This window comes from Genypterus blacodes, unplaced genomic scaffold (genome assembly GCF_046128005.1).
Source record: "Genypterus blacodes isolate CSIRO-AG114 ecotype Tasmania unplaced genomic scaffold, CSIRO-AGI_Gbla_v1 ptg000201l_1, whole genome shotgun sequence".
Classification (NCBI taxonomy): Eukaryota; Metazoa; Chordata; class Actinopteri; order Ophidiiformes; family Ophidiidae; genus Genypterus; species Genypterus blacodes.
This window is the reverse complement of record NW_027467000.1, coordinates 80,001-106,500: the sequence shown is the minus strand read 5'-3', so window position 1 is coordinate 106,500 and position 26,500 is coordinate 80,001. Positions and strand designations below refer to the sequence as shown.

Sequence of the window (26,500 nt, the reverse complement as noted above, 5' to 3'; positions counted from 1 at the left end):
CTCTCCCTCCCTCTCTCTCTCTCCCTCCCTCCCTTTCTCTTTCTCTTTCCCTGTCTCTCTCTCTTTCCCTCCCTCCCTCCCTCTCTTTCTCTTTCTCTTTCTCTCTCTTGCTCTCCCTCTCTTTCTCGCTCTCTCTCTCTCTCTCTCTCTTCCCCCCCTCTATCTCCCCCACTTCCCCCCCCCTCTCTATCTCTCTCAGTCCTAACGCTCTACTCAGGCTGCGCTTCAATCACTTTGCCACCGAGTGCAGCTGGGATCACATGTATGTGTATGACGGCGACTCCATCTACGCTCCACTGATTGCTGTTTTCAGGTGAGCTCCTGCCGGTCTGAGCGCCGTGTGAGGGGGATCATGGGAAATGACTCAGATAGCCTCGGGCTCGGCCTCAAAGGCTTCAATAAATTAGCACTTGTGCAGGTAAATTACCATGTGTGCGGGCAAACAATGGGCCTCATAGTTACTGCTGTACCCTCAGACGGCAATAATAGGAAGAAAATATTGCAATTACTCACATTATGACATTATGGCAGCGCTCCATTTCCCCCTCCGGCTTTATTGTATCGGCTCCTTAAGGTCAATCTGCACTTCCTCTGAAATAAACTCATTATAAAATCACTCATAACGTCATTTCCAAACCTGCCGTCGGCTCTGTGGAGGCCGAGACAGCGAGGGGGCCGGGGGGGCCGGGGGGGCCGGGGGGCTGGGGGGCTTATTAGACTTTTCATTACACAAAGGTTCGACTAGTGTAACATAATTACATACAGTCAACACCATGACATCACTATGGATGGGGGAGGGGGAGGAGGAGGGGGGGGTGAATTGAAAACACAACAATGAAGCCTGAATGTGACATTTCCTCAAATAACATCTTTCCTCACACAATCTGATAAAGATCTTATTGTCTGATCAGATCTGATCTCAATCCAGACTGAAGCCTGAATCCTGGACGAGTGTGTAAAGTGCTGCGCTGCCCTTTTATTGTTGTTACTGTACAGACAGAGGAGTCGCCTGCCTGTCTCTCTCCCTCTGTCTCACTGCCATGTCTCTCTCTCTCTCTCTCTCTCTCCCCCCTCTGTCCCTCAGCGGTCTCGTGGTGCCTGAGACGCGAGGTAACGAGACGGTCCCGGAGGTCGTGACCTCGTCGGGCTACGCTCTGCTCCACTTCTTCAGTGACGCCGCCTACAACCTGACCGGCTTCAGCATCGCCTACTCGTATGTGCTGAGCTCTTTGTCTCTGATTGATCTCTTGCGTCTCTTCCTGACTGATCTCTTGCGTCTCTTCCTGACTGATCTCTTGCGTCTCTTCCTGACTGATCTCTTGCGTCTCTTCCTGACTGATCTCCTGCGTCTCCCTCCAGGATAAACTCTTGTCCCAACAACTGTTCGGGCCACGGCCGGTGCAGCACGGCCAACTCTGCGTCGGGCCGAGTGTACTGCGAGTGTGAGGAGTACTGGAAGGGAGAGGCCTGCGACATCCCCTACTGCAGAGGAAACTGTGGCAGCCCCGACCACGGATACTGCGACCTGACCGGAGAGAAGCTCTGTGTCTGCAATGACAGCTGGCAAGGTAAAGGAGGAGGAGGAGGAGGAGGAGGAGGAGGGCGAGGGAGCGAGACGGAGAGAGAGAGAGAGAGAGGGTTTAGAGAGATTAGACAAAGAAATGTCGACAAAGCCAGAGAATGAAGTGGGCGCTTAATCTGTTTGGGTCGCGGCCACGACCGCAGCAACGCTCTGGACAGAGAACAGAGGACCAAGGTGAGGACTGAAGTCAAGGTGGAGGGAGGAGAGGGTGAGATAACGCCAATGTCACCTGGGCTCCACTCTGGCTCTGTGTGTGTGTGTGTGTGTGTGTGTGTGTGTGTGTGTGTGTGTGTGTGTGTCAGTGTGTCAGTGCAGGAGCGTCAGGTTTGTTTTGGGTTTGCGTCTCTCCTCCAGCTTTACCCTGAGATGCCGATCATGAAGATGCAGTTTGTAAATTATTCGTATGTTCAAACCCCAAAACATTATTTGTTGTGTTGCGCCACATTAAGTCTGCAGACGTGGCTCTCCGGCATGTATGACGGAGCAGATGGACGGCGAAGGCTCCCCGGGTTCCTCCGGAGCTGCCGGGTAGAAACACAGTCTGTGTTTTTATAGCAGGCACATTTACCGAGTTACAATAAAGTTGTAAACAGGAGCAGGAACAGGCAAAGGAGCAGCGGATTGAGACGGGAGAGGCTGTGAATCTGCAGTCTGCCAGCTGCTTTCATGTCTCATCCAGGAGAAAAGAGGCCACGCAACCACGGCAACAAAAAACGCCTTTCAACATCGCAAGTAACTGCATATTACAACAGATTGTGTAATTACGTTTCCATGGCAACAATCTCATTGAAGAAATGAAGAGGTGATCAGCACGTGGCGACGGTTTGCAAGCTGTGATTACTGTCGTTTACAAGCGAAGCGGTCAGGACGCTGACAAGGTCACGAACGGAACGATAATCCCATTCTTTATTATTAGGATATTTACGACGCTCTCCTCTCTCCATCTGTGACCATCATCACATCTCACATCACTTTATACAACCATAAATAAAACATCTGGGGCCTTCAAAGACATTTCCTTTATTGAGTTAACTGCTGTCAGTTGGTAAACAGTGTAAACAGGCTCATTGTCTTGGGTTATGTGTCGTTTGTTGTCCCGTTGCTTCAGGACAAACAGGAAAACTTTCAGGAAAACAAATCAGGCTTTACATCGTTTACAGCTCAGGATTCATGTCTAGTGCTTAAGTAATATAATTAAACCCTCAATTAATGGTTATAATGTTTATATTATTGAAAAGTATTTATATATTTGCATTTTCAACCCAATATAATGTAACAATGCATTGATCTAACATGTAAGGATGAGAATCACAGTGTTTCTGTACTGGATGAGCCGATCTGCTGGAGTTAGGTGGTAAAATACTGCCCCCTTCTGGATTAAAGGCGTAAACACAAGTAGAGACGAATTCAAGGCAAACAACAACAACCTGGAATAGGTCTATAGTTTTAAAGATAATGATATTGAAGATAATGTTTACAAATTCGCTTAATTGAATTAGAATGATGAATGTGAATGCAGACACACACACAAACACACACTCACTCAAACACACACACACTCGTAGCTGCTGGAGGTTCAATCCCTTTGTTGGATGTTTACATTTGTTGTGTGATTTGATGTGACAGCTCCAAGTTCTGGTGCAGGCATTGTGTCTGCAGGTGAGCGGCAAAGTGTGAGATAGAAGAGAACCAAAGTCTGAAGCCATCTTGTTTGAGCTCGGCCCTCGTTTGTGCTGCTGAGCATAAATCAGCCACAAACCCATTAGGAGCCCGTGATGGTTCTGGCCTCTGTGCCGTGTGTGAGCAGGGAGGTCAGCGGACAGCGGCCATGAAGGATGGCACTAATATCTCCGCGCTGCTGTTGCCTGACCTCCACATAACCCCGACCTCCTGCTGCCTCTCTCCTCTGGTTGGGCTAAAATCACACGAAGGCTTTAATGGTTGGTCCGGTGGAAAGGTGGTCTAAGTCACGTTTTCCTTTTGCGACATTTGAAATGTCCGCTTCCATGCTTACATGTGATCGTCTCTCTCCCGCAGGTCCCGACTGCTCGCTCTCCGTCCCCTCCACCGAGGCCTTCTGGGTGCTGCCCAGCGTCAAACCGTCGGCCCAGTCTCTGGGTCGGGCCTCCCACCGGGCCCTGGTCCACTCGGGCCTGATGTGGGTGCTGGGGGGCTTCTCCTTCAACTACTCCAACTACCACATGGTCCTCAAGTAAGCAACCAACACTGCTGAGAATAAAGATCTGAAGGTCAGAGGTCAACAGAGCTATGTGGGCATCCAGATTCAGATTTCAATCTTCATCCAGATATTGATTCAGATATTGATCCAGATTCAGATATTGATCCAGATTCAGATATTGATCCAGATTTATACTTCACATACATGAGGAATGTCCCAGGATAAAGAGTGGATGGGAGCATGGGCGATCTGTGTCACCGTCCTCTAATTCTCCGCTTCAACCTCCTTTGTCTCCATAGTTACAACCTGGACACCGGCACGTGGGACGCGGTGCCGAGCAGTAACGGTCCCGTCTACAGATACGGACACTCGCTGGCTCTCTACCAGGTAACACACTGAAACACACTGCAGCACGGAGCACCAGGCACCTTTATGGGACTGTGAACACTCAATACACACTGCAGAAACACATTTCATCAACAAATACATCAAATCTCACAGTGCAGTCTTAATATTTTGAGTTTTCCCTCGTTTTCCTACTTTATTAACTTCATTTTACAATTTTTCTTCTCGTATTTCGGCTTTTTGATTTCAATTTTCTGTTCGTCGATTTTTACAACATTTTGACTTTTTTCTGGACATTTTATGACGTGAAAGAGACTTGAAACACATTTGGATCATATGCAGTCTAGCTCAGATCAGCTCTCTAACCTCCCCTGCCTCATACTGACCTTGTGACCTCACACACATCTGGCCAGCTGCTCGGCACAACAACACAGCCAGAGCCTCAGAAACCTCTCCGGTCACTCTGAGCTGCCGGAGCATCAAATCATGTCTGGCTGTGTCAAGAAAACCTCAGATTTGTGCTTATTTTGTCTGGGAACAGTCACTTAACCCTGAAGGACAGCAGGGGAGGAAGAAGAATGCCTCTGCTGTGTGGTGACGAAGGTGAGCTTTGAGCCACAGGAGGTCAGTGTTGCCTGGAGAAGATTTATACCCGGGGATGATTCACAGCTCCGGCACGTCTCACACTTGTTTACTGTACACACGGGTTTCCCTGAGGGGGGTGGGTGGGGGGGGGACTCTTCCTCGCTCGCTCCCCCGAGTTCCAAACTTTTGTTATGTTTGTAGCTGAATGATTGAACTCCTGATCGGTACATTAATGTGTTTAAGTCACAGCCACAGGTCGACACAGTTGAGTGGCAGTGAGTTGTGAGTGTTTGATGAAATGATGTGAGTGATGAAGATGAGGAGTGAACATGCAGCAGCTCATATCATCATCATCATCATCATTACTTCCTCTAATGTGTCAGATGTTTATGCTCCAATGAGAGAAATGAGCATCAGACAAACGTGCAGAGACCTCATGTCCCACGTAGCCACGGCGACACAGAGTCTGTTCATGTTAGGGTTGTGTAAGTTACGTCTTTACGGACTCGCCGCTGATTCCACTTTGCCGGAGTCGTCTTCCCGTCTGTAACTTCATCTCGTGCCACACGTTTGTCTCATTATGGGCTGTGAGATGAAGCTAAAGGTGAAGCTGTTGACAGAGTGCCAGTCCAGATGGATCCTGTCTCATCCCCGCCTGTGTCATCTGTGCCGCGTCTGGACTCTGAGCTGTGTGTGTGTGTGTGTGTGTGTGTGTGTGTCACCCGGCCTGATATTCATCCTCTGCCACAGCCTGTTGGTGACAATCAGCTGTCACCAGCTTCACTCTCTCACACACACAGCAGCTTCACCACAGACTCACTGAGCGCTCGCCCTCCTCTTCATCACTCTGCACTCAGCTCCCCTCCTGTGCTCCACCTACACACCTTACAATCTACATTTACTGTAAATACTCTTACACAACAGGGGCACACACACACAGGCGCGCAAGCTTTTTCACCTCCGACCTGCTGCGGCCCCCAAGAGGGTCGCGGCCCTCACTTTGGAAACCTGTGTGTAGAGTTCACTGCAGAGGGCAAATTCACCATTAGCATATAAATGAACAACAACCAGCTTCTCCTCAGGTGGAGCTGGAGGAGTTTGCAGTAGCGCACACACACACACACACACACACACACACACACACACACACACACACACACACACACAAACAGTTATCTGCTGAAAATGCGAGTTATGTCTCATAAAGTTGCTTGGTGCAGCAGTAAAGTGTTTGTTTACAAAATAAAAGAAGACAAACGCTTTTATTTTGACGTGTTTGTGTTGCAGGATGACATTTACATGTTTGGCGGGAAGCTGGAAGGGGGAGGAGCCAACGTGACTGACGAATTGTGGGTGTTTAACATCCCCGGACGCACCTGGTCGCCGCGGAAACCGACTCCGCCCCCCCCGTACGCCCTGGAGGGACACACCGCCCACACGGTGGCGCTGGCGGGCGGCGAGCCGGCGATGCTCGTCTTCTTCGGCTACTCGCCCATTTTCAGCTACAGCAACAAGGTCCAGGAGTACAACATGAGTAAGAACACAGACCTGCTGCTTTACTTTGTTTACTAACATGGAGACATTTAAAACTTATGGGTTTATAAGGCAAAGGAAGCTTCAACCATGACGTAATGATCAGGGCCGTCACATTCTATATGATACTTCCCTTCTGTCTCCATTTACAGATCGTATTCAGTGTGTGTGTGTGTGTGTGTGTGCATGGATGAACCGCACAAATTGATTCAGTGTTTAGTTTCACTTCTGTGTTTCTCTTTGTGGCCAGTAGATGGCGGTGCAGCACAGAGTTGCAGGCATTTGAAACTGGATCTGTGAACACACACGCACACACACACAACCACACACACACACACGCTCTCGCAGGCACACACACAACCACACACACGCTCTCGCAGGCACACACACACACACACACACACACACACACACACACACACACAGACACAGTGGTCATTACCCAGGCCGGAGTGTCTGAGTGAAGACAATGATTAATGAATCCTCTGCTCTTTCTCACTCTCTACCTTGTCATCCCTTTTCTTACTTTCTCTCCTCCCTCCCTCCCTCCCTCCCTCCTTCCTCTTTCATCCCTGACCCTCTCTGTCATCCCTCCGTCTCCCTCCTTGTCATCTCCCCCTCCCCCCCTTGCTCCTCCGCCTCACCTTTCCTCCCGCCTCTCCCCTCGCCCGTGCGTCCGTCACTCTCATCTTCTCCCTCCTCGTCCTCCTCTCGCTCTCTCTCTCCTCTCCTTCTGTCCAAATGACAATGTCACGGCGTAACGCCACACTGAGCATCATTAGGCTCGAGGAGGAGAGACGAGGAGTTCAATACGAGCGGAGGAGAGAACAGAGGCTGGTGTGAAATCTGAAGTAAAAGGACTTAATGGCCGCCCGGCGAGGCAGGTTGGCGGCAATTAGCTGCCAGCGCTGAGAACGGGGCTGACCTTCTCCTTTCTTGTCATCTCTCTGTATCTGCCTCTCCTTTCTGCTCTTTCTCTGCTCCGTCCTTTTGCTTTCTTCTCGTCTGTGGTTGTGTCAGACGCCGTCTCTCTCTCTCTCTGTCTCTGTCTCTCTCTCTCTCTCTCCCGCTGCTCTGTTTCTCGCCTCACATGTGAGCTCCATGTGAGCGTTTGCTTCTTGTTTGGTTGTTCTGTTGTTGTTGGATGATGTCATGTCGTTGTGTCTGTCCGTCCGTTTATCAGCAGGATCAGTCAGAAAGCTTAAAACCCATTTCAGTGAAACTTGGTTGCCAGGTTGGAGAGGAACGAGGGTAGAAGCTTTTAAATGATGGTGGCGGTCGGCCTGATGGTGGCGCTGTTACCTCTTCTCATTAACATCCGCCTATATAGGCCACGCCCATTTGCGCCATTTGGTTCTGTGGCTTTTCTCTGAGTTCTTAAATTAATATTAGTTATAAAACCCGCCACATAAATGGACCTGATGGTGGCGCTGTAACATTCCACGGTGGAGTCAGAGCTGAGTGCTTCCTTGGTGGAGGTATGGACTCTGGATGGCTCTGTATTCATCAGGCTGCTCTGATAAACCAGACCTTTTCAAATTCAATAAGTTGTAATTTCCTCCTGCCTCTGTTTGGCTCAGCCTCTCGCTCTTCCTCTTCCCCCTCCTCCTCTTCCTCCTCCTCCTCCTCCTCCTTCACCTTTGGAATTAAAAGTGCTTTTTTTTTTTTTGGCCTGGAAGTAAAAAGTCAATATTGCCACAGCATGAAAAACTTTTTAATCTGTCACCTCTGACCCGGCCGCATTAATCTCCCCCCTCTCTCCCTGTCTCTCCGCGTCTCCTCGCTCCCCAGGGTCCAACTCCTGGCAGGTGGTGTCTGCGGGCGGCGCGGTGGTCCAGGGCGGCTACGGTCACACCAGCGTGTACGACCGGGCCAGCGGCTGCGTGTTCGTCCACGGCGGATACAAGGCGCTTAGCAACAACAAGTACGGCCTGGTGGACCACATGTACCGCTACCACGTACACACACACTCATGGTGAGGACACGCTGACTCATGCTGCTCTGTGTCTGCTGGGCCGGTTGGGGGAAATCTAAATGTAAATCACATAAACAACTTCAAACCTGCACAAAGCTCCTTCAGAAGACAGGATGTGTAGGAGCCAAGGGTTCAACAGGAGCAACAGGTGGGAAGAGACACGTAGAGACAACACAGGGGAAGATCAATCAAGTCCATCTAAGGATCTGAACCCTCCTCATCTGAGCCCACCTGCTGCTGGTTCTGTTTACATGTTTGATTTGTGGATCAGAACAACTTCAACAACTGATGCTGAAAATTCCCTTTGACCATTTAGTAATAATCACAAGTGTGTGTGGTGTATAAGGAGGAATAGACGTGTGTGTTTGTGTGTGTGTGTGTGTGTGTGTGTGAGCAGAAGCAGCAGATTGTGCGAGTCAGAAAGCGGAGGGGAAGGTGAGAATGGAGGGATATGACAGGAGGGCAAACCTGGTGTGACCTCCAGCAGATGGATGGGTGAAAGAGGACACTACGTTCTGTCAATCTCCCCTGCTCACGTGCACACACACACACACACACACACACTGCTGGCCTCTCACTTTCCTGGTGGAATGTGCCGGGTGGAGTCTGGTGTCTCTGGAGCTTCTGGGTTTTTGACATTTCCAGACGTCTCTGCTGCTCTGCTGCTCTGCTGCCGGCCTCCCACTCAGAGAGGAGCTCAGCTTACAGCAGCTCCACCAGGAGCCCCACCAGGAGCCCCCTGTGTGTGTGTGTGTGTGTGTCAGCGTCCTGAGCCCCACCAGGAGCCCCCTGTGTGTGTGTGTGTGTGTGTGTCAGCGTCCTGAGCCCCACCAGGAGCCCCCTGTGTGTGTGTCAGCGTCCTGAGCCCCACCAGGAGCCCCCTGTGTGTGTGTGTGTGTGAGCGTCCTGACTGCTGTGGGGGTCTGGGGGGTTGAACCCAGGACCTCCTCGCTGTGAGGGATGGGTGCTTTATTTGTCGTAAGAAACAGAATCATCTTCATCTTCATCTTCTGTCTCATAAAGAAGAAGAGAGGCTGAGTTATTTATTTATTTATTTATGTATCAACCTTTACACAGTTTAAAGCTCCACACACACACACACACACACACACATAAGGCACATGAACTACAGGTAACACACCTTTAAGAGGCAGTTAGAGTAGGAAACAATATTTAAAAATAGCAACAATGTGAACATAATGCAGCTGCAAACAGAGAAGCCTGATAGATAAGATCCAATTTGAAGACGCATTCAGCTCCACCTGATCCAGATCCTCCTGATCCGGATCCTCCTGATCCAGATCCTCCAGATCCTCCTGATCCAGATCCTCCTGATCCAGATCCTCCTGATCCAGATCCTGATCCAGTCCAGGCTTTCTGTCCCTGGACATTCGTGCCTCACTGTTTTTCATTATCGATGTGTTTTGAGGTAAAAATGTCAGAAACAGATCCTATCTCAGAATGTTTACTCATCTGCACCTTTACCTACATTACATTACATTACATTACATTACATTACGAGCATTTGGCAGACGCTTTTATCCAAAGCGACTTACATTACATTACATTACCACCCTTCGCAGAGGGGGGAGCAATTGAGGGTTCGGTGCCTTGCTCAGGGGCACCTCGGCAGGGGCTCGAACCGGCGACCCTCCGGTTCCCAAGCGGAAGCTCTACCCACTGAGCTACTGCCTCCCTACAATTTCATGAAAATCTGTCCATCACTTCTTCAACCAAAGCAAAGCAAAGCAAACACACTCAGTAGCTTTTATTATAAAATCATACAATAAAAGAACTGCAGACCTCATAAAGCCCACGGCCGTGTGTAACACAACACACACACACACACACACCACATAAGCACCAACTCGCTGTGTGTTCCTGTGGGACTTACTCGTGTTAAGTGTGTGTGTGTGTGTGTGTGCACAGCTATGGAGAGCCATCACAGCTGGTCGCCACGATGTCGCCTCTGACCACACAGAGGTCACACACGGCAGACTGAGACCTCCTACAATGTCTACATGTGTAGGGTGTGTGTGTGTGTGTGCGTGTGAGAGGGAGAGTGGGCGTGTGTGTGTGTTCATGAAGGAACAGTTGGTATGAAGGGCAGTCACCACAGGCCAGGTCACGCACACAGACAGATGCCATCAATAGCATGGCACCATGGCACCATGGACATGCACACACACACACTGACACACACACACACTTGTACGCGTGATTGACAAGTTAACGCTTGCCTAATATGTTCTCACACTTCTGAGTCACAGTTTTCTCGCTCTGTGTGTGTGTGTGTGTGTGTGTGTGTGTAGGTTGATCCTGAAGGAGAGCGGCTCAGCGCGGTACGTCCACTCTATGGTGCTGCTGAGTGGCGCTCTGCTGGTTTTTGGGGGAAACACCCACAATGACACGTCGCTAAGCAACGGCGCCAAATGCTTCTCCGCTGACTTCCTGGCGTATGATATAGGTAAGAACACACACACACACACACACACACACGTGCACAACTTCATATTAAAGCTACATTTGTCGTCATGACGCCAAAACTACATTGGCCACGCCCCCTGGCCATGGTAGAAGATAAAAGGAGGCGAGACGAAGCGGGAGGACGGATGCGGTGAAGGAGAGAGGGATGAAGAGGAAGCGGGAGAGGAATCAGGAGCAGATGAAGGAGGGATGTAGGGAGAGAGAGGATTATGTAAAGACCACAAAGTTATGAGGAGATAAAGACGTTAATAAAAGCTGAAAACAGAGGCGATAAAGCCGAGCGTTTGTTTGCTCTTCCTCCCTGTCGTGTGTGTCGGCTGCAGCCAGCGCTCCATAAATGTGTGTGTTAACGCGTCCCTCCGCTCTGCGCAAACCAGCCACACACACACACACACACACACACACACACACACACACACACACACACACACACACACACACTAGACAAATATCATCATTTATTCATCATTGCTCGTGTCTGCAGATCTGCCCCACTTTATCGTCCACCAGCCACCTCACACTCGCCGCAGAGGAGCGAGGGATGATGGAGAGAAAGGCTCTAACTTTAACTGAAGTTAACTTTCTCTCTCCTCTACTCCTCTCCTTCTCTCTCCACTCTCCTACTGTCTCCTCTCCTCTCCTCTCCTCTCCTCTCCTCTCCTCTCCTCTCCTCTCCTCTCTCCTCCTCTCCTCTCCTCTCCTCTCCTCTCCTCCTCTTCTCTTCTCTTCTCTTCTCTTCTCTTCTCTTCTCTTCTCTTCTCTTCTCTTCTCTTCTCTTCTCTTCTCTTCTCTTCGCTTCTCTTCTCTTCTCTTCTCTTCTCTTCTCTTCTCTTCTCTTCTCTTCTCTTCTCTTCTCTTCTCTTCTCTTCTCCTCTCCTCTCCTCCTCTCCTGTCTCCTCCTCTCCTCTCCTCTAGCACATCAATAATTACTTCCACCTGTGGAAGTCACTTCTCTCCTTCCCTTCTTTTCGTCTTCATTTGCTCTGTCGTTCTTTTGTGCGCACTGTGAGCGGTGTGTGTGTTTGTGTGTGTGTGTGTGTGTGTGTGTGTGTCTTCCAGCGCTAATTTGTTTTTGTTTTGCCGCTCTAACCTTGGAGGGGAGACGTGGCATTATTAGCTCCTCCTGCTCCTCTGCCGCCAAACGTTAGATTCAGGTCGACACGGGGAGGCTCTTCTCATTTGGATTTAATTCCCCCCCTCCTCCCCCCCTCACCCCTGCCACCATCATACATCTAATTAGATTTGGGGAGAAAATGAACTCTAATTAAAAAATGCAGTCCTCTCCAGCACACACACACACACACACACACACACACACACACACACACACACCTGGCACAAAGGCCTGGAAGCTTGTTTGAAAGATATCACCAGACAACACACACACTCACACACACACACACACACACACACCCTTCCTGCCCCTATTCATTAAGTCCTCCATTAGTGCAGATCAGATCAAACTGTCACTCAGCCTGTCGCTGCGCCCGCCCGCCTCGATCTGGACGCTCCATTCCTCCCTCCGTCCCTCAATGCATTATTAACAGAATTTCTCATATCCTGAGAGGAAATTAAAGGCTGTGCTGATCGGTGTGTGTATGTGTGTGTGTGTGTGTGTGTGTGTGTGTGCGACAAGTATCTGTTCTTTGGTGGCCAGCAGCTGTTGTTGAGTTAAAATGCCAAAATGTTCTACTTCTGGGTCTGCAGCTCTGTGAGTGGACCCTCATGGATCCAGGTGTTAAAGCTCCTCTACATCAACCTATACGTTTACTGAGCTCACCTCTGACCTTTGACCCTGAACCCTCTGCATGTTGTCATGGATCTCTATCCTGTAGTAAGGTCCTGGACTTCATGTGGCGTCAGCGGTGTGTGTGTGTGTGAGTTCACTCAGGGTGGAGTGGGAGGAGGAGGAGCAGGTCGCCTCCTCCTCGTTCCCTAACCGCCATGATGTCAGGGGTAAAGGCCAGAGCGGCGTGAGCTTCCAGAGGCACACACTCCTTCCTTTAGAGCTCCGGGTGCCAGAAGTGAAAAAAGATTTAAACTCCGGCTAAAGTGCCACACGCTTGACATGGATATTCGGGCTGTCGCGTAGCAACAGCAGGAGCCGAGACCCGAGACTCACGCCGGCGACTATTACCAAAACAGAGGAGTCAGTGTGATAGCAGGCTGTGACAGGTCAGACAGAGCGGCGGAGGAAGAGGAAGAGCCAGAGCGTCAAACTTCCACACAGACCGGCCTCAGCAGAGAAACAGGAGGAAGAGAGACAAACACTTCACTCTGAACCGCTGTCAGAGCGCCGCCGCCACCGCCACCTCTGATGGGAAATGCTGCTTTAATTCACCTCGATATTAATAATCATACAATAACAAAAGATATATTTTTTATGGAGCACATTTTTAAATCACTCAGCATGAAGAATATTGATCTAAAGTTAAAACAGAATCTGCAAATGTTGAAGTCTTCAACCTTGAAGAGAAACGGTGCTTCTCCCTCCCTGTCATATTCCTAATGAGCTCCTCCTGCTCCTCGGTGTGACATCAGTGTGACACACACACACACACACACACCTGCAGGGATCAATCTGGCCCTGATCCAGGTGAAGATGCTGAGTCCTGCCCGTGTTTCATCTCCGCTCCTCTGTTTTAATACCAGCCACCTTTAACCCGGGGCCGGAGTCTGGGCTCCCCGTGCCGATGGGTACGACCTCGTCACGCCGTGTCAGCTGCCGCATCCCTCGCTCTCAAACAAGCGCGCCCAATTACACAGCGCTTAACGAGGTCGTTAGCAACCTGCCGTCCCCGAGTCCACAACTCTCTTGCTCAGCGTTTATGTTCAGGGAGGGCTCATCTGGACTGTAATGCACACACACACACACACACACACACACACACACAGATACAGTCATTTCCATATTAATATAATGGGAGCACGCAGGGGTCATTAAAACATCAGAGTTGTAAAATCTAAAATAGTAAAATACACAGAGATGATAGCTGCAATGATAGAGAGAGGGAGAGAGAGAGAGAGAGAAGGTGAGAGAGTAGGTAGAGACAGACAGAGGGAGGGAGAGAGAAAGTGAGAGGGAGAGAGCATTAGAGAGGGGGGAGAGACAGAGAGAGAGAGATGTAGACAGGGAGAGAGAGAGGGCATTAGAGAGGGGGGAGAGAGAGAGAGAGAGAGTGAGAGAAAGAGAACATGAGAGAGTAGGTAGAGACAGACAGAGGGAGGGAGAGAGAGAAAGGCAGAGAGAAAGTGAGAGGGAGAGAGTGAGAGTGTTAGAGTCTAAACAAGTATTAGAGAGGGGGGAGAGGCAGAGAGAGTGAGAGAGAGAGAGAGAGCATTAGAGAGGGGGAAGAGAGAAAGAGAGGGAGAGAGGCAGAAAGCGTGGGAGAGTAGGTAGAGACAGACAGAGGGAGGGAGAGAGAAAGGGAGAGGGAGAGAGTGAGAGAGAGAGGCAGTGAGAGGGAGAGACGGGTTGAGAGAGTGGGAGAGGGGGGAAGAGAGAGAGAGGGATGAGAGGATAATGAGTTCATGTCTGCCAACTTTCTTAAACAAACACGTAAGGTAACGACAGCAGCGTATCTTTATTCCACCTCACAGAGTCAAACAGGCTCCTTTCTAAAAACTATCAACCTCTTTCTCTGAACAGACTCCCGTGTGTTTGTGTCTCCTCAGCCTGTGACCAGTGGGCCGTCCTCCCCAGGCCGGGGCTCCACAGGGACGCCAACCGCTTTGGACACTCTGCTGTGGTTAGCAACGGGTGAGTTTCCCCTTTCCTCCGCCTCCACATCCTGGTGTGAAGGTGCTGAAGAGTGCTGCCTCGCTCATGGACACTTCAGCTGAGTGTGCCACCTTCCTTTCCTCCGGTCTTCACACCTCTCTTTGTGGTACACGGCGTCTCTCCTTCCTCCGTCCTTCTTCCCTTTGTCTCAGTATCTTAGTCTCTCTGCAGGGTTAAGGACTTCCTGCTCTCCTCTGTGCCTCTGCGGTTTCTCTCGCTCCACTCCCAGAATGCCGCTGCGTTGTGTTACAATAGTCTGAGTGTGGGTTTGTGAGCCGCCGCTTTATCGACCCTGGGAACGTTGGCGTCGTTCAACAAATCTCACGGCAATCGCTGTGGAAAGCGAAGCAAACAGCTGTTGTTGATGTACGACGCATTCCTTGGCCCCGGCTCTTTTACGGTCGTTTATTTTTCTCAGCCTAGTGAGTAACTGGACAGATGGGCGGTGGGATCTGATAAAGGATCGGGCTGTGATTTAAAGTAAAGGTCAACGTCAGGCCCCATAGAATGAATGAGTCCAGAACGGTCGCACGAGAAGTAAATCATGGAGGAGAAGCAGGCGGAGAAGCAGGTAGGGGAGAAGGAAGAGAAGCAGGAGGAGAAGCAGGTAGGGGAGCAGGAGGAAAAGCAGGAGGAGAAGCAGGTAGGGAAGAAGGAAGAGAAGCAGGAGGAGAAGCAGGTAGGGGAGAAGGAAGAGAAGCAGGAGGTGAAGGAGGAAGAGAAGCAGGAAGAGAAGCAGGAGGAGAAGCAGGAAGAGAAGCAGGAAGAGGAGCAGGTAGGGGAGCAGGAAGAGAAGCAGGAGGAGAAGCAGGAAGAGAAGCAGGAAGAGAAGCAGGTAGGGGAGCAGGAAGAGAAGCAGGAGGAGAAGCAGGAAGAGAAGCAGGAGGAGAAGCAGGAGGTGAAGCAGGCAGAGAAGCAGGAAGAGAAGCAGGTAAGGGAGCAGGCAGGAAGCAGGAAGAGAAGCAGGAGAAGAAGCAGGAATTTATTAATATATATATATATTAGTGCTTTAAGAGGTTGATAAGGTTGTTCTCTGAACCTCTTTGTTGTTAGTTTCCCCTCACACTGGCCTGAACACTGAACACAATGACAACAAAGAGAGAAAGTAGAAGAAGAATCCCTGAAGCTTCAAAGCTTCTCTGCAGAATAATCCCTGTTTTGAAGAGTGACTTCCTGTTCTGACCCTTTCACACCGTTTGCCCTCTGAAAAGTCTCCTTTGAGCACGTAAATGTCATCTTCAGCATCTTCAGCCTCCTCATCTCTCCCTCCTCCTCCTCTTCACCTTCATCCCTCCTCACTCCCTCCCTCTGTGTGTGTGTGTGTGTGTGTCTCAGCTCCATGTTCATCTTTGGAGGCTTCTCTGGGCTCCTCCTGAACGACCTGCTGTCCTACACGCCTCCGTCCTGCCGGGCCTTCTCCGACCCGATCCTGTGCGTCCAGGCCGGCCCGGGTTTCCGCTGTCGCTGGCTCGGCGGCGGCTGCGTCCCCTGGGAGCTCCGACCGCCCGAAGACGACGCTCCTGCTCCCATCTGCTCCCAGAGGCCTGGTACGTGACTTTTTCAGTTTTCTGTCTCCTTTGTATTTCTTTCTTTCTTTCTTTCTCGGTCGATCTTGTTCACAGGAATAATTGTTATTCCAAATGATTCCAATTATGAAGTTTGTTTGTGTTCAGTAAATGTGATGAGAGAAGGTGAAAAGCTGTAACAATGACCTCAGCCTGAGCTCTCAGAGTCTGAGCCCTCACAGACTGAGCCCTCGCAAACTGAGCCCTCGCAGACTGAGCCCTCGCAAACTGAGCCCTGATTCCTCAAACAGTACACAACAAAGAAATCTAAACTCATGAGTACAAAAGAAATCTAAGTAGAGTCTGCTGGCTCTACTAAGATCATTTAAACGTCAAGTAATGTTATGACTTTGACATCTAAAAGCTTAACTTTCCTAGTGAACAAAGAGAGAATCTTTGGTAAAACCATGTACTTGCCTTGGTCCGGCCTCACAGTCTTGACTTCCTGCTTGTTTTCTTTCTCTTTTCTTTTCATTCTTTCTCTCTCTCCTTCTCTTCTTGTCTGTGTCCAGTGAGCCGACAAGTACGATACCAGACTGTAACAAAACCCTTATTCATACGTTATCTGTGAATGTGTGTGTGTGTGTGTGTGTGTGTGTGTGTGCAGCCAGTTCAGACGAGCAGTGTTTCCGGTTCTCAGACTGTGCGAGCTGCACTGCAAACACACTGGGCTGTCAGTGGTGTGAGGACAGGAAGTGTCTCTCTGCTTCCAGCAACTGCACCGTGGTGAGTCTCCTCCTCCGCCTGCAGGGGGCGCTCTGATGGAACTGATCCTCATTAGACCATCAGAGCATCACACAGTATGATCCTGGTGTTAGGATCAGGACTCATGGGAGCTCTTGACCTGAGGGGGGCGTCGCTGAGAAGAGCTCAGCATGAATTCAAACTAAAACATTGCTGTGTCTGTTTGATTAGTTTTGAAGTTCTGGCCTGGTGGTGGCGCTGTGTGTGTGTGTGAGCCCAGGAAGTTTAGTGGCTCAAACTGAAGCTTCACACTCTCTCCTCACACACACTCTCTCCTCTGATAATCAGCGCCTCCTCTCAAGCACGTCAAACAGATAAAGCTCAACAGATGAACACATCTCGCTTTGTTTGTCTTTTGTTTGTGTGCATGGCTTATCTGTGTGTGTGTGTGTGTGTGTGTGTGTGTGTGTGCCTGTGTGTGTAGCTGACCCTGGAGCTGGCCCAGCAGCACGGTGGCGCTCTGTCTCTGTCTCCGCCCCCGTCCATGTTGTCTGAACACCAGCTGAGCTTGTGGAAGCACGGCGGCCGAAGGAAGGGACATGTGTGTATCACCTGATCACCTGATGACACACACACATCCTGTCACGCTGGGGTTACACTTTACACTCGTATACGAATGAGGCTACCTGTGCACTTCCTCACAAGATGCATTACATTACATTACATTACGATCATTTGGCAGACGCTTTTATCCAAAGCGACTTACATTACATTACCACCCTTCGCAGAGGGGGGAGCAATTGAGGGTTCGGTAGGGGCTCGAACCGGCAACCCTCCGGTTCCCAAGCAGAAGCTCTAACCACTGAGCCACTGCCTGCCTGCAATGCAATACCAAGAACAACCTGTGGGGGCAGTAATGATCACAGTTCCTATGTGTTCATACTCATATATGAACTTATACTCATGATTCTGTCATCCACACAGCTCACACCAGTGTTTGTGTCAGGTAGGGGTCAAAGGTCAGAGCTGCGTCTTCTCTTCTCATCTTTAAAGTGCAGTCACTTCCTGTGTGTGCTGAGTGTGCAGGTTTAGCTTCCTGTGTAGAATATCTAAGGTACACACAGTAAACACGACTTTAATAACAAAAGGCCCATCTCCAGGTAATGCTGCTCCCAAATTGATCCCACTGATTCATCCCAGCCTGCGGCGCTCAGTCTATTGATTTTACAAGATTATCACACTGACGATAAAGTATGACTGTGCTAACGTTGTGCTGTGGTGTGTGTGTGTGTGTGTGTGTGTGTGTGTGTGTGTGTGTGTGTGTGTTCAGTCGGTGCATGACTCGTCTAGGTGTAAGCGCAGAGAGGAGCTGGAATGTTTCAGACTGGTGAACTGCAAGAGCTGTAACCTAAATCTCAACTGTCAGTGGGACGCACAGCAGCAGGAGTGTCAAGCAGTGCCCGGTGAGAACACACACTCACACACACACACACACACACACACACAGCAGCAGGAGTGTCAAGCAGTGCCCGGTGAGAACACACACTCACACACACACACACACACACACACACACACACACACACAAACACACACACACACACACACACACAGCAGCAGGAGTGTCAAGCAGTGCCCAGTGAGAACACACAATCACACACACACACACACACACACACACTAAAATAACGATTCTGTAAGTTTTACAATTCTATATCATGATATTATGCTCATATTGATGAATCACAAGCGTCTCCGTCCGTGTTACCTCCATTTTCAAAGACACCAGCCGGTTCATCCTCTGGGGAAAGGATGAGGATCCTCAGCTTCTGTAACCACATTCAGGCTCAGAACGCTGAAGTGATGAAGATTAGTTTTCTTCTTTCTCCTGTGATGAAAATGGATCACTGTTGGAATTCCCAGTAACATTCCTGGCTCCGTGCTGCGGCTGCATGTCATCATAACTAAAGGAGGAGGAGGAGGTCAGAGCCTGACAATGAGATCCAGATTGTAAAACCTGAGCGTCTTCTCCTTTTAAGGCAGAGGAGCGGAGAGGAAGACACAGGTTCCTCTCAAATATGGTCCGGTTACCATAGTAACGACCATCCTGCACAGGTGAATCAAGTGTGGTGGCAAATCAAACATCGACAGGCGTCAGAGAGAGAGAGACACACACACACACACACACACACACACACACACACACACACGCCATACAAAGTCAATATGATCTGAAACACTTTAAATCACTGAAGGTGAAAAAACAAGAAGATGTGTTAATCAAAATGGACAATCCAGACTCTCTCTCTCCCTCTCACCCTCTCTCTCACTCTCACTCTCTGTCTCTCACTCTCACTCTCCCTCTCTCTCTCCTCTCTCTCTCTTCACCTCTCTTCTGTGCTAAGGAAAATATGCAGCAAAGCTTGTTTACACACACACAGAGACTCTTAACATAAACTGGCACACACACACACACACAGACGCGTGCCTGCAGATGAGCGGCGTGCGTCTTGGATTACCTGTGTGACCGCGCTCGTCTATTGATCCATTATTAAGCGTGTGGGCGTGCAGCCTGCTGCCCTTCATCTCTCCAGCTTTACTTCCTACTTTCTCTTCAAAGCTCTCTGAGTTTTGTTGTGTAGCGCGTGCAGCACAAATAAGCAACACACGCACAAAAGACCCACACACACAAGCACGTATATGCAGATACCATTAACGAACACACACACACACACACACACATACACTCTCTCTCACAATCCCGCCACCCTCCAAATCAGCACACAAATACATTCTGTGCCACCGCTGCAGAGGGAAGTAGGCCAATTAGGCGTGTTTACTCCGTGTTGTGAGCGGCAGACTAACAAACTGGAGCCCACAAAGTGCTCGCTGCTCTGCTGTGTCGCAGCCCTCAGCCAGAGCCGCTCTGCCTGTGCCGCTCTGCCTGTGCCGCTCTGCCTGTGCCGCTCCACGCTCTGAGCTGGGGAAGGCTGACCCCCATCAGTCATCATCATCATCATCATCATCATCATCGTCGTCGTCGTCTCAGCCTTTGTGAATGCTGGAATAGATAATGATGATGATGATGATGATGATGGTGATTGATACAGAGTTTTCAGTAATGTGAAGTCATAGATCAATGTAAGAATAATAATGAGAAGGAAACAAAGATACAAACACAACTTACTGAGTAGTTTTGAAACAAGAATCAAAGAGTGAGTGAGAAGAGAGTAATGGGTCAAAATTGATAAAACACAATAAAATGTGAGAAGATAAAAACAGAATAAAAGCACAATAAAGGGACACACAAGGGGAGAGTAAATATAAAAGGGATTAAATCAAAGGTGTTGAAGTTATAAGGAGACTTATGAGAGTGTGTGTGTGTGTGTGTGTGTGGGCCTCAGTGATCAGAGTGTGTGAGCTTCAGACGGGAAGAGCGTCTCTGTCGTACGGAGCTGCTCCAGCCAACTTCACTTAATGTCATCATAAGCTCATAAAATACAGAGAATATGTCTTCAGTCACCAGCAGAGGCAGCGGAGAACAAAAGAGGGAGATCTGAACTTTAGAGCCCAAATATGGAGCTCAGAAACACGAGAGTGAGAACAAAGAGTGCAGGAGAATAGAGTGGAATAGACTAAAAGAGTTAAAGTGTCACACACACACACACACACAGCGTAGACACATCTGGATGAACCCGTGTGATGACCCCCGCTGCTCCTTCATCACTCCTCTGCCTCGTATTATGACTCACCAGTCTAAACCTGTTTACCTCCTAACCTCAGCGATCTGCTCGTCCCATGGAAAGGGAAGTAAAGCAAAGAGACGGCTTCTCCTCTGTGCCATGAGAAGCTTTGGCCATGGAAGCCATGGAAGCCATGGAAGCCATGGAAGCCATTACTGTGGCTGTGAATGTAATCAGGCCGCAGCTTCCAAAATAAACAGCAGAGGCAGAATGATTTCTTTCCTCTCTTTCATCCTCGGCTAATTGAAGGGCCGCAAGAAGCCACCGAGATAAGAACAGTGTGTGTGTGTGTGTGTGTGTGTGTGTGTGTGTGTGTGTGTGCGCGCCAATAGTTAGTCATAATATTTACATCGTCTTTCTTCTTCTGTTAAACAAAACGAGGACTACCAATTATTGCCATGATGTCATCCGATACCATTTATGATTAATTCCTATTCCTCAATGTTTTTAAAAGTTCTCAGGTAGCAGTGTGTGTGTGTCTGTGTGTGTGTGTGTGTGTGTGCGCATGTGTGTGTGTGTGTGTGTGTGTGTGTGTGTGTGTGTGTCTCTGAGTTGGGTCAGAGCACGAAGGCACAGGCAAATCAGGAGGAAACATCTAGCAGCCTTGTCATCGTCTCCTGTGGGGATGAAGAAGAGAAATCAAAGCTCCACTGCATCAGGATCATTATTGCAGATATCCAACACTTTCTCCCAAACTAATGGAGGATTTTTATCAATTTATGAAAACACGCTCAGGCTTGGTAAACACATTTTCATAAACACAGAGTTTTTCTTTTATACCTGCCAGCCTGAATGTGAAGAGCAGATGTTCACAGTTCAGAACCAAATGAACTAGAAGGTTCTCATCAGAGTTCATACCTCCACCAAGGCTCAACGGTCCTGTGATTAGGGCTAAGGTTATTGATTAGACCGTGATCACCTGGTTACAGCAGACTGGAGAATTTGTGAAGAATAAGCCACGCCCACTCAGCTTTGAAAACCAATTATAGGCCCCAAACAGCAGGAGGAGAAGGAAACAGGAGGTATGAATGGGCGTGGCCTATATGGATGGATCAAGATGTCTCCTTATGGCTCCAATGTACAAAAATTGCACTTAAATGACAAAACATTCAGTCAGGAGTCTCATGTTAATACCTCGGACTTTCTGTGACTGCTTACCCAGAATGCCGGTGTGACGGGCGTGTTGTGTGTGTGTGTGCTCCTGTGTGCAGGTCAGCTGTGCGGCGAGGGCTGGCACCACGTGGGCGACGCCTGTCTGAGGATCAACTCCAGCAGCGAGAGCTACGACAACGCCCAGCACTACTGCAAGAACCTGGGGGGGAACATCGCCTCGCTGCTCACAGACAAGCAGGTCCAGTTTGTCCTGGAGGAGCTTCAGAAGCACCAGCTGCAGGACAAGGTGAGCTCACCTGTCTGTGGTTAGAGAGGATGAGATGAGTTACTATCTCTTTAAGGCTCTGCTCTGCTCTGATTGGCCCGTTCCCTCAGGCCTCTGCTTGCGACACAGACACGAACAGAAGTGAATCAGCAGGGCGGCTCAGGAGCTTTGGGTTTGTGTGCTAGCGTACGTTTCTATAGGCGCCAACCTCCACTTCTGACAGCACAAACTGCTGCATGAGTGTAAACACCAGGGAAAGGAACTACAAACAGAATCCGGCCCCTTCAGTATCTCACCCTGAGGCCACCGTGAAGCAGCTACAAACACAAAATCAGCTTCATCACCGCCCAGATGGCAGACAGGAAGTGAGTGATTGATCCTTTGACTCGCTCCCATTCAGCCGCTTGTTCTGACTTCACGCGCTCGGGGTCCTGTCACAGATCCTCCGCTCGAGAGAGAGAGACCACGACCTGGAGTGTGACGCTGTGACACTCCTAACCCCCACCTCAGCCCCCCCTCACACACACACACTCTACCTTCCTGATGAATGTGCAGCGACTGGGGAATCATGGGTAAACATTTCACTGCCTGTTCACTGCAGGAGTGTGTGGTCAGTGTGTTTGGGGGTTTTGTCGAATCGCCTGTTTCTGCAGATAAAGTTATTTCCGTATTAAGCTTCTGCCTTGATGCGTTTACGCGAGGACGAAACTAAAGCTCCTCCATTGTCACTCCAGCCGCAGAAAGCTGATATCCTCAGCACAAATTTACTTTCCCCTCACAAACACAATTACACCCATCCAAAGGGTTTCAACACAGATGCTGAGTGAAAGTAAACACAAATGCTGTGTGTGTGTGTGTGTGTGTGTGTGTGTGCGCATACACACTTCAGAACATAAACATTCTTCTTCTGAAGCATCTACGCACATAAGCTCCTGGCACAGCTACCCCTCTCTCTCTCCCCCCCTTCTCACTCTCTCTCTCTGATGCTCTGAAGTTGAACCGTCTGAGGTCCTCAGCGGCGCCATCGGCCTGAGCCAGGACGCCACGTTTTATTTTTACGTCGCTCCCTTTGCTTTACCTCCCCGTCACACGGACACGAAGAGTTCAGACTTGTTCCGTGCTAGAAGTCGTTTTTCGTTGTTAGACTACAGCAGGGGCGATCGCACAATCAATTAAATCATTATAAGCGTTGCGTGGCGCCACCAGAGGGCAGCATTTCACCTTACAGGGTAGAACATTGCCCCCCTTCCTTTTACGAGGAAAAAGACTCAAGCTTGTATGAAAAATCTTTGTTTTTGAAAGGAGTGATTGAACTAAGCACTTTAAGTGTGTATAGATATTATATTGAATGTTTTAAAGTTATTAGCATGCAGACATTTAGAGAAACAAACCCAAAGCCGTCACCTGAGGCTGATTTTCCTGGATCTTTGTGTTGAAAGCCGAAGTCTGACGGTGTTTCTGCTGAGGACCGAAGCTTTGGAGGTCCTACAAAGGGTTAAAGCTCGGCATGTTTTTATATCGCACCTGTGGGAAAATATTTATGATTCGTCGCAGGTTAAACTGTAACAGTCTCTCACTGCAGCTCCGTCATCGCCGGGTAAATCAAACACAGTAATTGCAGCTCCTTTTCAAAGCGCCACTGAATGATGAGAATCTGTCTCTGCTTTTAGAACAATTACTCCCGTCTGCAGATGATTTGATTCAGGATCCTGTTTCATATTAAACAAAGCGTAATGTTGTAGGGGAACGCGGCCTTCTCACGTTTCCTAATGGAGTCGAGTTCTTGCTGCGGCCTCGCTAAGTGGAATGGGTGACATTAAAAAGGGAAAGACAATCATATTAATACATGTAATTAAGCTTAAATGTGTGTGGAAATGAGATTATGAAACCTGCGTAAACATTCAGGTCTCCTTGCTGTTTTATGCTCGACTTTGCCGGCTTTCTTTTCTCGTTTGCGCAACTTTTAGATCAATCAATCAAGTTTGATTTATGCAGCACTTCTCCTGGAGTCACGACGACAGCGTCAGATAAAAACAAAGAGAATAAACACAGATAGGAGGATAGAAACAGTTCAAAAAGGAAGTTTAGATTGGATTTAGAAGATAAAGAAGAGAGTGGATGGAGGAGTTCAAGCTAACACCATTCTGGTTGTCAACATAAAGCAGAATTATTGTGACAAAGGGAGGAAAGTGTAAGGAGTCACAGCGTCTGTGAGCTTCCATGTCTCACTCCAATCTGCCCCCTGCAGACTTTATCTCCCTGGGTCGGCCTGAGGAAGATCAACGTGTCGTACTGGGGCTGGGAGGACACGTCGCCCTTCACCAACAGCAGCCTGAGGTGGTTGCCCGGGGAACCCAGCGACTCGGGCTTCTGCGCTTACCTGGATCGAGGGCAGGAGGCCGGCCTCAAAGCGAACCCCTGCACCGCCGCCGCCGACGGCCTGATCTGTGAGAAACCTGCAGGTGAGTGAGGTTGCGTAAAATTTCACAATTGCTAAACTTGTAGCATGAGGATGAGGAGTTCACGTCTTTGCTAGCTGTTCAATTGTAATTTCCTCTAACTTCTAACCTTCCTGTCTTGCCTTTGTCTCCCTGTGTCCTCGTCCTCAGTGAGTGCTCAGAGTCAGAGCGCTCGCCCGTGTAAGACGCCCTGCGCTCTGCGTGCCAGCTGTGCCAACTGCACCAGCCAGGCCATGGAGTGTATGTGGTGCAGCAGCACCCAGCGCTGTGTGGACTCCTCCGCCTACGTCATCTCCTTCCCCTACGGACAGTGTCTGGAGTGGCAGACGCAGGACTGCACCGGTGAGGAGGGGGAGGGGCCGAGGGAGGGAGGGGTGGGGGGGTGGAGGGACTCTCGAGCACGAGGTGTGAAAGCGTTGAGGTTTGTGTTGTGTGTAGGCGCTCTGAGGAGAGGAAGCGCTCCATAACGGCCTTCTCCACCAGAGTGAAAGTGTGTGCTGTTATCCCCATGATGACAGATCCTCAGTTTGTTATTTATTCTGGATTATGGTTAAACTCTCATGAAGTAACCGTTTATTATGGTCTGTCTTCCATCATTGTTTTCCTTCCTGCACTTAAACCTTCCTCTCTTACAAAACAGCATCTTTCCTCTGTTTTTCTTAATTATTCATCTCTCACTTTGGCGGCAGAAGGTGCGTGGGCGGCTTCCGATGTGCTGCGAAATGTCGGATGTGACACAATGCAAAGATATTCACACATTCTCTTTGGATATTGTCTGTAATTTACTTTTCTGGCTCAACTTTCCGCCTCTCTCGTCTCGTCTGGGTGTTAATTACGCGGCGTTTGGGGAGCCGGAGGGAGGAAGCGGCGGCACTGTGGGCTACAAACTGAAGCATTCATGAGTCCGGCTCAGCAATCTGCTTTCATACAGAGTGTGTGTGTGTGTGTGTGTGTGTGTGTGTGGGAGCTGAACTGGGTCATTTCAGATCAGTCTGGCCTGGGGCGCTCTTCATCAGTCCCCTCTTCCTGGCTGGACAGAGACACACTTCACTAAACTGCGAGACGTCTGGAAATAATTAGCTGCAGCGTTTTTGCCCCGGCCGTCAGATTGGAGGAGTTTGGGGACGTTGGTTTGAAAGCCCCGGTTGCTGATGTTTCAGTCGCAGCCTAATTGTGTTGGACTTCGCCTGGCGTGCTCTTCGGCGTGCCTGACAGTCTTCTTCATCTCCTCACCTGTCTGCAGATGTTGCTCTCTGCTCTTCAGTTCTGTTTCTCTTCTTCTTCTCCTCTGTGTGAATGTGGGTCAGTGTGTGTTTGTCTCACTGTGGACGCACACATGTCATCATCATTGTGTTGTTCAGAGGATCAGACAACAGAGATGCAAGGTGAGGACAGAGGGACAAGAGATGTTCATCACATCACAGTATAGATTTATGTATAAATAGAGACCTTTCTCACCTGCATGACAGAGAGACAGAGAGAGAGAGAGACAGAGAGACAGAGAGACAGAGCAGCATGTTTACACTCAAGCTCACATGACATGGAGGACTTTGATTACAGTGATCAGGGCTCTACCCTCTCTCTCTCCCTTCCTCTCCCTCTCTCTCACTCTCCCTCTCTCTCTTCATCTCTCTCCCTCTCTCTCCCTCTCCCTCTCCCTCTCACCCCCCCTCCCTCACCCTCCCCCTCTCCCTCTCTCTCCCCCTATCCCTCTCTCTCCCTCCCCTGAGTACAGAGGAAAGAGGAGGCAATAACCTCTTAATTCTCTCCATGTGGAGCACAGATGAAGGCAGATAATTGGAAATAGGATTAAAAATAGGCTGAGGCATCCAGAGAACACAGCAGCTAAATGATATTATACAGTTATTTAAGATCGCATGGAATCACTGGACTCTCTGTGTGTGTGTGTGTGTGAGTGTGTGTGTGTGTCTGTGTGTGTGTGTGTGTGTGTGTGTGTGTGTGTGTGTCTGTGTGTGTCATCATCGATAGTTCAGGAGAAACGACATAGAAACAACATATGTTGTATTATTATACATTATACTGTATGAATCCATGAACACGTGTTAATCCTTCTAATAGCTCTTTTACATGTGACCTTTGACCCTGAAGTAGCTGAGAGGATGTTAGCCTCATTATAGCATAACACAGTTCAGTTAGTGAATACAGGAGATACGTTGAGCTTTTATTGTGGAGGGCAGAACTTC

The 26,500-nt window shown here is 49.3% G+C and overlaps 1 protein-coding gene across 2 annotated transcripts in view; it reads left to right on the top strand.

The window, feature by feature from the left end:
- The window catches only part of LOC143015442 (attractin-like protein 1), a 114,983-nt gene that overhangs the window by 15,769 nt on the left and 72,714 nt on the right, over window positions 1-26,500 (top strand). The window contains exons 3-18 of one of the 2 annotated variants that reach the window (XM_076169424.1): window positions 200-313; window positions 1,085-1,213; window positions 1,360-1,568; window positions 3,620-3,794; window positions 4,061-4,148; window positions 5,979-6,225; window positions 8,016-8,199; window positions 10,512-10,666; window positions 14,362-14,446; window positions 15,803-16,014; window positions 16,640-16,758; window positions 17,201-17,317; window positions 18,047-18,179; window positions 21,671-21,858; window positions 24,086-24,299; window positions 24,447-24,638. In XM_076169424.1, coding sequence (XP_076025539.1) covers window positions 200-313; window positions 1,085-1,213; window positions 1,360-1,568; window positions 3,620-3,794; window positions 4,061-4,148; window positions 5,979-6,225; window positions 8,016-8,199; window positions 10,512-10,666; window positions 14,362-14,446; window positions 15,803-16,014; window positions 16,640-16,758; window positions 17,201-17,317; window positions 18,047-18,179; window positions 21,671-21,858; window positions 24,086-24,299; window positions 24,447-24,638 — 2,561 coding nt within the window. The remainder of the gene's footprint in view (window positions 1-199; window positions 314-1,084; window positions 1,214-1,359; window positions 1,569-3,619; window positions 3,795-4,060; window positions 4,149-5,978; window positions 6,226-8,015; window positions 8,200-10,511; window positions 10,667-14,361; window positions 14,447-15,802; window positions 16,015-16,639; window positions 16,759-17,200; window positions 17,318-18,046; window positions 18,180-21,670; window positions 21,859-24,085; window positions 24,300-24,446; window positions 24,639-26,500) is intronic. The other variant, XM_076169425.1, reaches the window with a different exon arrangement.